This window comes from Macrobrachium nipponense, chromosome 19 (assembly GCF_015104395.2).
Source record: "Macrobrachium nipponense isolate FS-2020 chromosome 19, ASM1510439v2, whole genome shotgun sequence".
Lineage (NCBI taxonomy): Eukaryota > Metazoa > Arthropoda > Malacostraca > Decapoda > Palaemonidae > Macrobrachium > Macrobrachium nipponense.
The window spans coordinates 29,642,933-29,655,765 of record NC_061088.1 but is presented as its reverse complement, the minus strand read 5'-3'; the positions used below and the strand labels follow the sequence as shown (position 1 = coordinate 29,655,765).

Genomic DNA, 12,833 nt, shown 5'->3' with positions numbered 1-12,833 from the left:
GAAACTGGCCAGTTGTGTAGATAGGTGCTCTGAATTTGGGTTTGTTTTTCTTGGTTAAGAGTTGGATCATCTGGATTTGGTTTTTGACAATCATCCCTATCAAAATCTGTTGGATTTTGTAAGGGTAATGGTTGTGTGCAGTGATCATCGAGGAGTGAATTTTGATTCAGACAAGCTTTGTGATCATTGCAAGGCTTGGTCTTTGGAAGAGAGAGAGTAGATAGTAAATTGCCAAATAAGAAAAGAATATGATAAACTTAGAGTTCAGTGAACAGGTAATCTTGAAACTATGTCGTCTGTAGAATGAACACCTGGTCAAGAAGATAGAGATTGGTCTGTAGATTCTTCTCTAGTGGATATAGATCCTTCTACACCCACTAAGTCAGTTCAGGGTAGTAGGTTAGATTTGATGCAGTCAGATATTGATTTGTTTAAATCTGTACATACAATAGTACCTCAGACTTCGAACATAATCCGTTCCAGAAGGCTGTTCAAAGTATGAAAAGTTCTAAATATGAAACAATTTTTCCCATAAGAAAGAAATAAAGGGAATCAGGATAATTTGTTTCAGCCCACCCAAAAAGTCCCCCTTTTAAATTTTTTCTATTATCAATATGTTCAGAAGTTAAGAGTGTAAAGTAATAAAACAGTACACTATAAGAAGTAAAATTTTAACATGTACAAACTAAAAAGTTTGATTTACAAACTTCTGGTGAAAATGGCACGTGCCGCTGGATGGGACTGATGGAGATGAGATGGGCTCCACTCAAGGAAACCAAAATGGTTGCAGTAGGCAAAGGGTGATTCATATTTTGCAAGGATAATCAAAGGAATTGATAGTGTCCAGCAGATGTTAAAACAATCCCTCACATGTGAACAATTGTCGACGTGTTTACGTACACTTGGATCTTGAGTGCAAGAGGGTTAACTATGCTGCAACACTAACTGTTGAAAATGACAGAATTTATAATTACCGTCCAATAACCAACAGGATTTTGCAAACAAATATGTAGTAAGTAAAGAATGCCAGTAAGAAAAGGAGTAAAATTATAGCTTTTCACAAAGTCGTCATTTAAACAAACAAAGGCGCGCAGAAGCTGAATGTGGCCCCAGTTCGTTTCATGATGTGGGGATGAGTTACTTTTACAGTGCTAAAAAATCATAAAAAGCAAGTGTCACTCAGTAGGTATTTTAACATAACAAATAGAAGTGATTTGTGCGAATTGGGTAATGGAAAAGAAAAATCATTCAAGCCCAGCTCGGAAGTTGGCAGGAAGCAAACCCCAGCTCCCACCCAATAACCCACAACTATCCCATCCCTCTCCTCCACCATTTCCTCAACACTTGCTCAAATAGACTGTCGGTTGTTTATTGTTACTGTATTGCTTTTGATTGTTTTCATATTGTATCATATTAAATTTATTGTGAAATTCCCCTCTTCTATTTTTATTGTTAATTGTTACAGCTTTTACGTACATACAGTATTGTCTTTACTGCCTCTTCTCCTCTCCTCCTCTCTTCAACAATTTCTACACACCCTCCCTCCACGTGTCTCATGATCCCTCACTCTATTCGTCTCAAATCAGCTGTACTCACTGCGGTGACACATTTATGATTTTGTTCATCTTTTATGTTAAATTTTGTGAGATGCTTTATTTTATTTTATTTTTTTTTAATATGGTTATCATTAAATTAGTATATATTGTGCTTGTGGTCTATGTACCTGTAAATGAAAAAACATGTTGAAACAGTGCCTTATATGAGAATCTGGATTAGATGAGATGGAGGAGGAGGAGGGGAGGGATGGGGAAGGCGTCATTGTTTGGAAGGGGAGTCCCCTTCCATAATAACCTCAGACAGACTACGTTCTGGGATTTTTCATGCCCAGATCTCTTCATTCCACTGGTACCAGGCTGTGGTTCACTGGGAGCCCTCCTCACTAAAAACATGTCCATTGAGGTCTGTTTTTGTCACTACTTCAACATCTATTTGAAGTGGTGCACTGCTCGGGCATTGCACAATAACTCCTCCTCCGTCCTCCTCCGCCTCCTCCTCCTCCTCCTCCTCCTCCTCCTCCTCCTCCTCCTCCTCCTCCTCCTCACAGTCCATCCTCCTCCTCCTCACTAGTCATCCTCCTCCTCACTAGTCCTCTTCCACATGTCTCCCATTCATTTTCTAGATCTTGGAGCTCTTCTGTTGTCAGCTCCTCCCTGTGGCCCTGCACCAACTCCTCTACATCATCCTCATTCACTTAGCTATAGAGGAAATTTCATCTACCGTGTTGGAAGCCCTCAAGGTCTTTCCTGGGCTGATGAAGGCCACAGAGGTATCCAAGCTGACCGAAGTGTCTTATGGAGACATCCCTCCATGCTTTTCAGTGAGCCTCAAGCATTGGAGGATGTCAAAATGATCTTTCCAGAATTCCCTGAGGGTAAGGTCAGTTCCATTAGTGACATCGAAACATTTTTGAAACAGCTTTCTTGTAATGTTTTTTGGAAATTTGCGATCACCTGGTGGTCCATGGGCTGGATGATAGAGGTGGTGCGAGGTGGCAGAAACTTCACTGTCAGCCAGTGAAACACAGATACTAACTGTTCCTCTATATTAGGTGAGTTAGCAGGTGTGTTATCCATTATCAAAAGTGCCTTGAGAGGCAAATTTTTCTCCTTAACTTGAGGTACTTTTTAACATTTGGTTCAAAGATTTCTCTAATCCACTCCATGAAGAATTGCCTGGTCATTTTCTATTATTCTATTAGATCTCCACATAACATCCTATTTATTTTTCATTACATCATGTCTTTTGAAAACTTGGGTTTTTAGAATGATAGACCAATAGGTGTTTTATTTTTAAGTCGCCACTAGCATTGCTACACAAAATTAAAGTAAGCCTATCTTTCATAGACTTATGACCATGCAATTTTTGTTCCTCCCTTGTGATATAAGGCCTGCTTGGGAAACAAACCCACTCTTTTCCAGGAAAACTTCAAATTCTTTTACATATTCTTCTGCTGCCTTTTTATTGCCACTAGCTGCCTCCCCATGCCTAACTACACTATGAATACCACTTCTTTTTTTGATATTTCAAAGCATCCATGTTGCCCTGAATTCATTGTCTCTACTGGGACCAGGCCTATCTTTCAACAGATCGCTATGCAATGACCTGGCTTTTTCGCATATTATAGCTTCAGAAACACTGTCATCCACTACTTTTTCTTTTATCCAAATTAGCAACAACTTTTCTACTTAATCAATAATTAAAGGACGTTTTTTGATTCCATAAACCACCTAAGTTACGTCGAGTTTCTTAATTTCGTCCTCATGTTTAAGGGATGTACTGATTGTTGATTTCACCATGCTGTACTGGATAGCCAAATCGGACACACGAACGCCACTTTCATATTTTGCCGTTATTTCCTTATTCAATTCTACAGTCAATCTCAAAATTTTCCTTTTCTGCTTCATTTCCTTACCAGCTTTCTTAGGACCCATGATGATAGTTATTAACTTATAAAATTCACTAAAAACCACTAACAAAAAGGTTTTTTTAGTATCACAAAACTGTTTTAGCTCAAACTGATCGTTGCTGGTTATATTGCCCTTGTTTTTCTCGTTCACGGTAGGAGGTCCAGTAAAAGTATAAACAAGAAAATCTGCTTGGTACACCAGGCAGTCTTGAAGGCTTCTGGGCAGCCTCGAGCAACTGCGGCCAAGCCTCGGAGCTCTGCTAGCTCTTCCTCTGCCAAGACATCAGCTGCGTCAAGGTCTAGAGGAAAGACCCAGCCTTTGACTTCTGCTTCGAAGAGTGAGCGTCAGCCCTCCTCCCAGACCTCCCACTCCCGTGGGGGTTCTGCCAAGTGGGAGTCGAAAAAGGGGAAACGCTAGGGATGGCGTTCCCCCTCACCTGCTGCAGGAAGTTGGGGGGTGGTTGCCTGGCGAGCCATTGGGCAACTTGGCAGTGCTAAGGAGCCGAGACCTGGGTAGTAGATGCCCTTCGGGAGGGATATCTACTACTCTTCAAGTCACGGCCACCCCTCACTTCACACCCGGTCCACCATCAGACGTATGTTCCCGGTTCTGCCAGGGACGTAGCGCTTCGGGAAGAAGTCAAGTCCATGCTGAGCAAGGGAGCTGAGGTCGTACGAGATCAGTCACCGGGCTTTTACAGCCAACTCTTCCTAGTGGAGAAGTCATGGGGGGGCTGGCGACCAGTGATAGATCTCTCCCTTGAACCGATTCGTTCGCCAGACTCGGTTACAATGGAGACGGCACGCTCAGTGCCTGACAACATCAGGAAGAACAACTTTATGCTTTCAGTAGACTTGAAGGATGCTTATTTCCAAATACCCATCCATCAGTCCTCCAGGAAGTACCTCCGCTTCATCCTCTAGCCTGGTGGCTAGACGACAGGAACCTTGTAATAGGAGTGCCCCTGCGCACTCGCCCTTTGGAGATGTTGCTGTTCTTAGATGCATCAACCGAGGGTTGGGGCGCACACCTGGAAGAATTGCTGGTTGCAGGCGTGAGGAACCATCATGACAAACACCTTCACATCAACGTCCTGGAACTCAAGGCTGTGTTTCTTGCACTCCAAGAGTTCCGGGAACAAGTGATGGGGCACTCAGTGGTGTTGATGAGCAACAACACCACAGTAGTGGCATACGTCAACAAATGGGGGCTTAGTGTCCCTCTCGTTGCACCAGTTGATGATGCAGGTGTGCGAGTGGGCTGTACCTCACTCGGTAGAGCTGTCAGCCAGATACATTCCAGGCGAGAGGAATGTAGTGGCGGACAAGCTCAGCCACCGGAATCAGGTGATAGGGACTGAATGGTCGCTTCACCCAGACGTGGTGGAAAGGCTCTTTGACCTGTGGGGGGCGTCCAGTCGTGTATCTGTTCGCCACCTGGTACAACAGAAAACTCAAGGTTTTCTTCTCTGTCGTGTCTGACCCATGGGCAGCTGCAGAGGATGCGTTCCAGCACCCGTGGGACAATCTCCTAGTTTACGCCTTTCCCCCGTTTTGCCTGATTCGCAAGGTGATCAGCAGGGTGCTGGTCACCAGCTATCTTCGGATGATTCTGGTGGCACCCAAATGGCCTCAGGCCATTTGATATCCGGACCTGCTGGCTCTTCTCTCCAAGGCACCGCAAGAGATTCCCCCCGGCACAACCTCCTGTGCCAACCACATGTGGAACGGTACCACTCAGCAGTTCGGTCCCTGGGTCTTCACGGCTGTGGTTATCCACCATCTCTTGCGAGCGAGAGGCTTTTCTCGCCGAGCAGCAACAGAGATGGCAAGGTACCTCAGACAGTCCTCTGTAGCAGTGTACCAGGGGAAGTGGTCCGTCTTCTGTGGTCAATGTTGTGGACGGGGTCTCTCTCCACTCAGAGCCACTCTTCAGGAGGTAGCAGATTTCCTCGTCTTTCTTTGCCGAGAGGAGCTCCTCTCCGTCTCTGCAGTTAAAGGCTACAGAGCCGTCCTGGCCCCAGTCCTTGAACTGCTAGGAGTCGATCTTTCCACCTCAATGGAAATTTCGCTCGTAATGAAGAGCTTCGAGAGGTCTTGCCCACCCAGGGAACTCAGGCCCCCTGGGTGGGATGTGACACTCGTACTTAGGAGTTTGATTCGCAGACCCTTTGAGCTGCTCCGAGAGTTGTCAGACAGGGATCTGACCCTCAAGACCGTCTTCTTGCTCGCACAAACCACTGAAATCCCCAAATAGGCCGATTTTCATTAAATATATAATTAGGGAACGTTCATCACAACACAAAAGCACGTTGTCCTACATAGTGACGGGAACGGCGGCAGCGAATTCCACGTGTGCGGGACACGAGAAAGAAACGGCAGAAGCAGACATGATTGCACTGAACAAGCTGAGATGTAGGAACAGACTAAGGGCGAAGAAGGGTTGGACTACTTATCTTGGCGGAGGGATTAAGGGCCAAGTAGAAGGTTTTGTGACGGAACAGGTGATATATATGAATAAAAGAGGCCTAGCATAAAAATAGGCATTGGTAGGATTCATAAAAAAAGGAAATTGGTAGGAATCATACAAAAATTGGAAATAAATACCGTAGATTGTACGGAAATTAAAAAATGGAGCTCCTACAGATTAGTTGGGCAAGGGTAACATGTGGTAGGTAATGAGCAGTAGGTTTCGTGTCCGTATAGGTGGTAGAAATTAATAAAAGAGGCCTAGCCTAAAATCGAGAATTGGTGGGATTCTTATAAATAACAGTTCCTACAGTTTATTTGGGCACGGGTTTCGTCTGCTAGGGAATCGGCGGACTAATACAAACAAGATGGCTGCCGTTTGTTTTGGCTTATAAGTCGCGGCATGTTCGAGTTCGGGCCGGGTCGGTTCCGTGGGTTCGAGTTCGGGTCGGCTGCGTGAACTTACCTTGGCGGAGTGATTAATGACCGGGCAAAATGGTGTTACGCGGCCTGGGCAACTAAACTGTAAACTACCCACTTTCTTATTTCCTCTTTTTCTTTTTCGATTAACCCATTACTCTATTGTGCTTCCTCTGTTAGCTTCCATATTTTACCTCCACTTCCATGACCAAACTGTAAATGTAATTTCTTCATTGTGTTCTTAATTTCCCTCAGATTCTTTCCCTTCCAACCCTCCAATAATAATTCTTCTATCTTGCTCATCCTTATAGGTACTCTTAAATGACCCTGTTCGTCTTCTCTTAACTCTACTTTCATTCCCCCTAATACTTCTATTATGACACAATTTTCTTTCAAATTTAGGGTCATACCCATTTTACTCATGGTTTGCTTACCTATCAGCCAGGGTATATCACCCTGCAGAATTTCTGTCTTCAAATAAAACTTTCTGTTTTTTAGTATCACAGGTATTTCTATTATTCCTTTGGACTTAAAAGATGTCTCACCAAAATTAAACACTTTATTAGACTCTGTCCTAGTGTCCCTCATTTTCCTCAACTCTTCCTGACTCAAATCCATGACAGTACATGCTAGTCACAATTCCCCGCAAACTGTTGATTTACACCCTGTGTCCAAAATTACATCAACCACCTCCCACGATGCTTCCACTATTTTATTAACTTCTACATAAACCTCTTCTTCTGTCCCAGTTTCTGTTTTCAGCTTATTTTCTTTTAGTCTTGTTTCAGTTTTCTTCCTATTATGAAAATTCTGAGGACAATCCCTAGCCCAATGCCATTCTGAGCTGCATATTGCACATACTGTCACCTTCCCTTCTTTGTTTATAGGATTTCTACCACCCCTTCCTCGGTTCCATCTTCCCCGATATCTCTGGTTTACCCTCCCTCTCCCAGAACTGGCATTGCCTTCTGACGACCCCCACCATTCCCGTTCCTCTGTAGTCCCTAATCCCTCAAATAGTCTTTTCATTGTTTGCGACACTGTTCCGTACTCTAGCTTTTCTCCCCCACAAGCTGATAATACCATTTGTGTTGATTTTCCGTGAGATTTGCTTGCTCTATTACATGATAACCCTCGACTTCCCCTTCAAGCGCGCCTTTCCCCATTGCTCTTTCACACTCAGATGCTGCCTTCTCGTATCTAATTAAATAGCCCGCCATCTTTTCACTAGATTCTCTTCTTATTAGAAGGTATCTTTTTATTCTGCCGCAATGCTCCATTACTGAGTCTTTTAGATAGGCTTTATCTAGTTTCTTTAGGATTAACTTTGGACCCTCTGTACCAGTAAGTTTATCTCTATCTAATGCTTCCACTAGCTCTCGGGGCTTTCCCTTTTAAGCTCATTCTCATTTCTATCGCCGGGTATTTTGTATCTTCTCCATACAACAATAGCCAATCTTTGGCTTGACCTTTCCATTCTTTGTATTCTTCTTGTATCCCGCTAAACCTAGGACATTCCCTTCTCCATCTAGTAGTCTCCCTTTGTTCTCTGTTAGATCCAGGCATCTTTGATCAACCACGCTCTGCTACCAGTTTGAATTTTAGCTTAGCCTAACCCCTTTTATGTACACAAATGAATAATCTACCCACCTGTACGTTTTCTCTAACTCCAGTATACTCCAGAAATCACCTTAGAACAACAGCACAACAAGACTTATGACCCAAAAACTCCTACCAGACAGAGAGCTCTCCCCTACCAACCACACAACACCAGCACGTGCTTTCAACTCCTGTCCCGTCACTGTGTTATTGTTTACATCCCCCCCCACGCCGCTGCCATCTTGTCTATGACGTCACAGCCTATGACGTCACAACACAACTTAAATACATCAACAGACACCTTCTAGAATCAACCATATGCTGTCCATATATAGGACACCCACCATATTTCAACACTGCATAAAATACCAATAACAATTATACAATATATAATCAGAGTGAAGTTCTTAAAAACAAGGTCGAGATGTCAAAAAATAGAACAGTTGGAGGGAGAGATCTAGAATCCCTCCAACTCTCCATTTATGTGATATTATAAAGAAAACAGAATGTATGAACCAAACACCCAGAAGAAAGATGTTAAATGTGTGTTTATAAGAAAAGGCAAAAAAGAAAGCAAGTATGTAAAGTGAAATTTTGAGGAGAAAGGCTTCAAGACCTAATACTGGCTAAAACTATTCAATAAGTGTACATAGCAAGAATAAGTGAATATAGTATCATTAGGGAGATAGAAAAACAATTTGAAATGTTTCAATATACACAAAGTACATATAAACAAAATATATAAACAATATATCATAAAAATTTAGGTTTAAATGTAACACTAGTGTTAATTCTGCATTACTGTTTCTCCTAAATCAGTAATTCCTGTATAGTAAATAGTATAATTAGTTAATCTACATAATTAATTTACATTGTATAAAAAATTTAATTTGTAAAAAAGTCATTTTTATATTGCTCTTATAACCTCTGGGAAGTACTTGCATAGGGTCTATGTATTCAGTATTAATTCTATGAATACATATAATGTTTCTGAATATAATTTCTTGTTTTGGATGGTTTAAGTCAAATTAAAAATATTACTTTTTGTTTCATTAAAAGTTTAGTCGACTCCAATTGTGATTATGACAAATCATGACAGCACACAAGAGAATGAATATCATATATTGACCTCTCTCTTCTCTCTCTCTCTCTCTTCTCTCTCTCTCTCTCTTCTCTCTCTCTCTCTCTCTCTCTCTCTCTCTCTCAGTTGATATGCATAACAACATGAAACAAAACAAGCTGTATAAAGTCTGCTTCTCCACAGCTCCACCCATCTTCCAAAACAACCCCTTCTCTACACAGCCTTACTGCCCCTCTTCTCCTTTGGCACCCTGTCATCTAAAAATAAAATAACGTAACTTTATTAAACAATTGTAGTAAACGTCGGAAAACAAGCGGAATAAATTTTATAAAAATAAGGGATAAAAATACAGCTTGAAATGGGTGTGGCTCAATAAATTGAAATTGAAAGTTCCATTTAAACAATTGCATATGAACAGGAAAGAAACTGTGCCTTTGTAGTAATGACTGCGACGTTTCCAACATACCATGACAAATTGCTTGTACTGTTAAAGTATTTGTTAATTATTTTAAGGTAATTTTTTATCTTTGCAGCAAAAATATTTTGACTCTGGTGATTATCAAATGGCCAAACAAAAGCCAGCGAATGTGAACAAATCCCGGATGCCTCCTCTGTTAGCTCAGCCAACTGGAGAAGCCATTCCCACTCCAGAATCTGTCCCTGTCAGGAAAACTTCGATTATCCAGCACAGCAAATTGACTACTGCATCTTAAGTTATAAACTTTCCCTGTCATCATCATTTTTTTGCCAGTTGTTAAATATTTTAGGAGGTTTTGGAAGGCCTGTTACCTAAAAATATAAAGTGATAATTTGCCATAGCACATGTTAGTTTATTGGAATTGGTGGTATTTGTTTTTGTGAGGATATGTTGTTACAAAGGGTTAAAATAAAAATGTGCTTTACACAAAATGTTTAGGTAATAAGATTAGACTTGCCTCCAGCATGAAATACAAGTTCTCCCCTTTTCCAGATGCAGGTTTTGTCTGCTCTGGCTCATATCATGAATGATAATCTTATTTAAGGGCTCATCAGGACTTGTGTGGAGACATGATTCATTTAAACCAGTATATCTTTTTTTTACTCTATATTGTCCTGTGTCACTGGATGAGGCTGTTGTGAGTGGCTGGCCGGTTATTAAAACTTTAGCATCAGGAAACCTAGTACAGCATACAAGTGTGATCGAGATTCCCCAAAAGAGTTTTTAAAACAGCTTTAGCTGAAAGCAGATTATATTATATTAAAATCTACTTTTAGATATAAACTTTTATAATAGCCAATATATATATACACACACTCATATACAAAACTATGCTTGCCAAACAGTTTTACAATTAATACTTGTGTTTACAGAATCAATATTGAGCTGTTTTTGCCCATCTCTGTTTTGTGGAATATTCAGGGAATATTTTAACCATGCTTCAGTTTGAACTTCAGGATTTATAATTTTGGATAGTTTCATATTTTTATTTGGGGAAGTGTAGGTGCCATTTTTGATTATGCTTTATTCTTACTTTAGTATGGTGGTATTTGTGTGAATAGGATTCTTTGATACTCCTGTAGAACTGTGTAATATGATACCCTTATAAATCTTGTTTACTCTGTTAAAGCCTGTGGATGGTGGAAGAGAAGTCAAGGTTTGTTTTTATTATAACTTGTGAAATTCCTTCTTTTTATTTAAAGAGTCTTGTTATATAATAAAACCAAATAAGCCTTTTTTATTTACATTTTTCCATTATTCGTGTATTTTTAGTTGTCAAGTGGATACCTAATGATAGAAAGCAGATAATGGTGTAAATTTTGCCAATTGCTAATGGTCTTGGAAGGAAATTTGTGCTGTGTCAAATGATATCATTATGTTATAGAAAGAAAGCATTTTTTCAATCTGTAAAGTTTAGCAACTTTTCTTACATTCGCATGATTGTGCAGACAGCTCGCTCATTTTTCCTTCCAGAGCTCATTTTGTTGTGTGATGCTGTTCTATATTTTTATCTGTCAGAAGAACAGTGTTCATTGGTGTAACAAAAAGTGTACCCAAGATGTAAATTTTCATTGTAAATCATTATAAAATTTGTAATATTTTCATTTCTGACATGTTAAATTTGTTTCATGTAACTTCCATAAAGACCAAAACAACAAAATAAACTGATCTTTATTAAACATGAGTTTACCTTTAAATGTAATAGTAGTTTGTCCTTGAACTTGTGATAGTGAATTTTGAGTTCTGTAAAATTACTTTGTAAACCTATGTATAATGTATCTTGATAGGATACACACAGTAGAGGTTCTAGAGATTATAATAAGCCAGTGATCCTTAATGCACAAATTGCTTGGGGCCTCTTTGTATTTGTTTACTTATTGCAGGTATTTAGCACATAAAAGTTGACAATTGATCTTAAGAATGGCCAGAAAATTTTGTTCCGAAACATTTGTTCATAAGAAGATTAGCAGGAAGCTGTTTTTTATATTATAGAGAAGTTTTTTGCTGCAAGTGGAAGCTTTTCATATTGCAGTACACTCCCTTAACACATGAATTAGCCTTGGTCACTGACCAGACCGAACTATATCCCCACAGATTTACCCACTAAGTGGGTAATTTTAACTTAGCGTTACCAATGCTGCAGGTAAATCTCTTAAAATGAGTTACCTGTGTTACCGTTGGCAACGCTGCTGCAAATACCGGCCACCAGAGGCCTGAGGCTGCTGCAAATACCGGCCACCAGAGGCCTGTGACCTCAATTGTTCTTTGTTTGGAGGGGAAGCCGGACGGGGTCCTGCTCCTAGCGAACTTTTGGTTATTTAGCACGACCCTCGGTGTTTACCGAGGTCTTGATAGGGTTTTGATATCCTTGCCTTTCGTTTACTTTTTGGAACTTTTATCATCATCGGGAGGAGATGGTCGAGCCTCGTCAAGAAAATCCTTACCTCAACTCTGCTTCATCAGCTTCGCCTCCAACAGCTGCTGGTTGAGGTGGCACACTTCGTTCCTGTGCTAGTGCAACGAAGGATGAGTACCCTCAAATGACAGGCATTCCTTTTGTTTTAGCTGTAGGGAAGTGCAATGTATGTCATACAGAGGTGTATAGAATGTAAGGAATTAGTTCATTAGATCACTTAAGACTACCAAGGGCATTTAGAAGATAGCGGTAAAACCTCGAGAGTTAAGCAAGGAAGAGCTAAGTAGGAACGCTTCAAAATTGGAAGATAGAATATGCCTAACTTGTTTGCTAATTTCATGACAAAGTTAATTGAAATAAAGATAGCAGTAGTAGTGTAGGTGATACTAATCGATTTCTTTCAGCTCCCCTGCCTGTTTCAGAACCGGTCCTAACGGGTGGCGGGGGTTATGGAGAACTTCTTGTTCCTGGTAGGATCTGCCGGTCGCCCTGCCGCGGAGCAGGCAGTGTTTAGCAGCAGATTCCCCCTTAAGCTGGTATCACACTAGTCATTTCTTGCTCGCGGTTTTGGCCAGCATCCAGCCGATGGTCGCAAGCAAAAGTGTTGTATCGTCACACTAGGACCTCGTGGTTTCGAGGAGCAGTAGGAAAAAGTAAAAACTGATCAGCAGATATCATCATGGCGCCCAGAAATCGTCGGACTGTTGCAAGATGTGCTGCAGTGATGTGTTTTCTCAGAATCTTACGTGAATGCAAGAGTAACAAAAAACTTTTGTGGGTTTGAGAGTGGCTCAGGAGAAAAGAAGCCAAAGGTCTGAGAGTACGTCCAATCAGCAGCAGCCATCTTGTTTGTTTACACTACGCGGTCGCTCGCGGTTCGTGGCTTGCTGCTTCCCATCCAGTC

The 12,833-nt window shown here is 41.1% G+C and overlaps 1 protein-coding gene across 1 annotated transcript in view; it reads left to right on the top strand.

Annotated features, from left to right (window-relative positions):
* Window positions 1–9,831, top strand: part of LOC135215522 (cAMP-regulated phosphoprotein 19-B-like) — a 43,082-nt gene extending 33,251 nt beyond the window's left edge. Inside the window, exon 3 of the mRNA XM_064250346.1 lies at window positions 9,569–9,831. Within this exon, the coding sequence (XP_064106416.1) occupies window positions 9,569–9,748 (180 nt within the window). The 3' untranslated portion in view covers window positions 9,749–9,831. The remainder of the gene's footprint in view (window positions 1–9,568) is intronic.
* The last annotated feature ends 3,002 nt before the right edge of the window (window positions 9,832–12,833 follow it).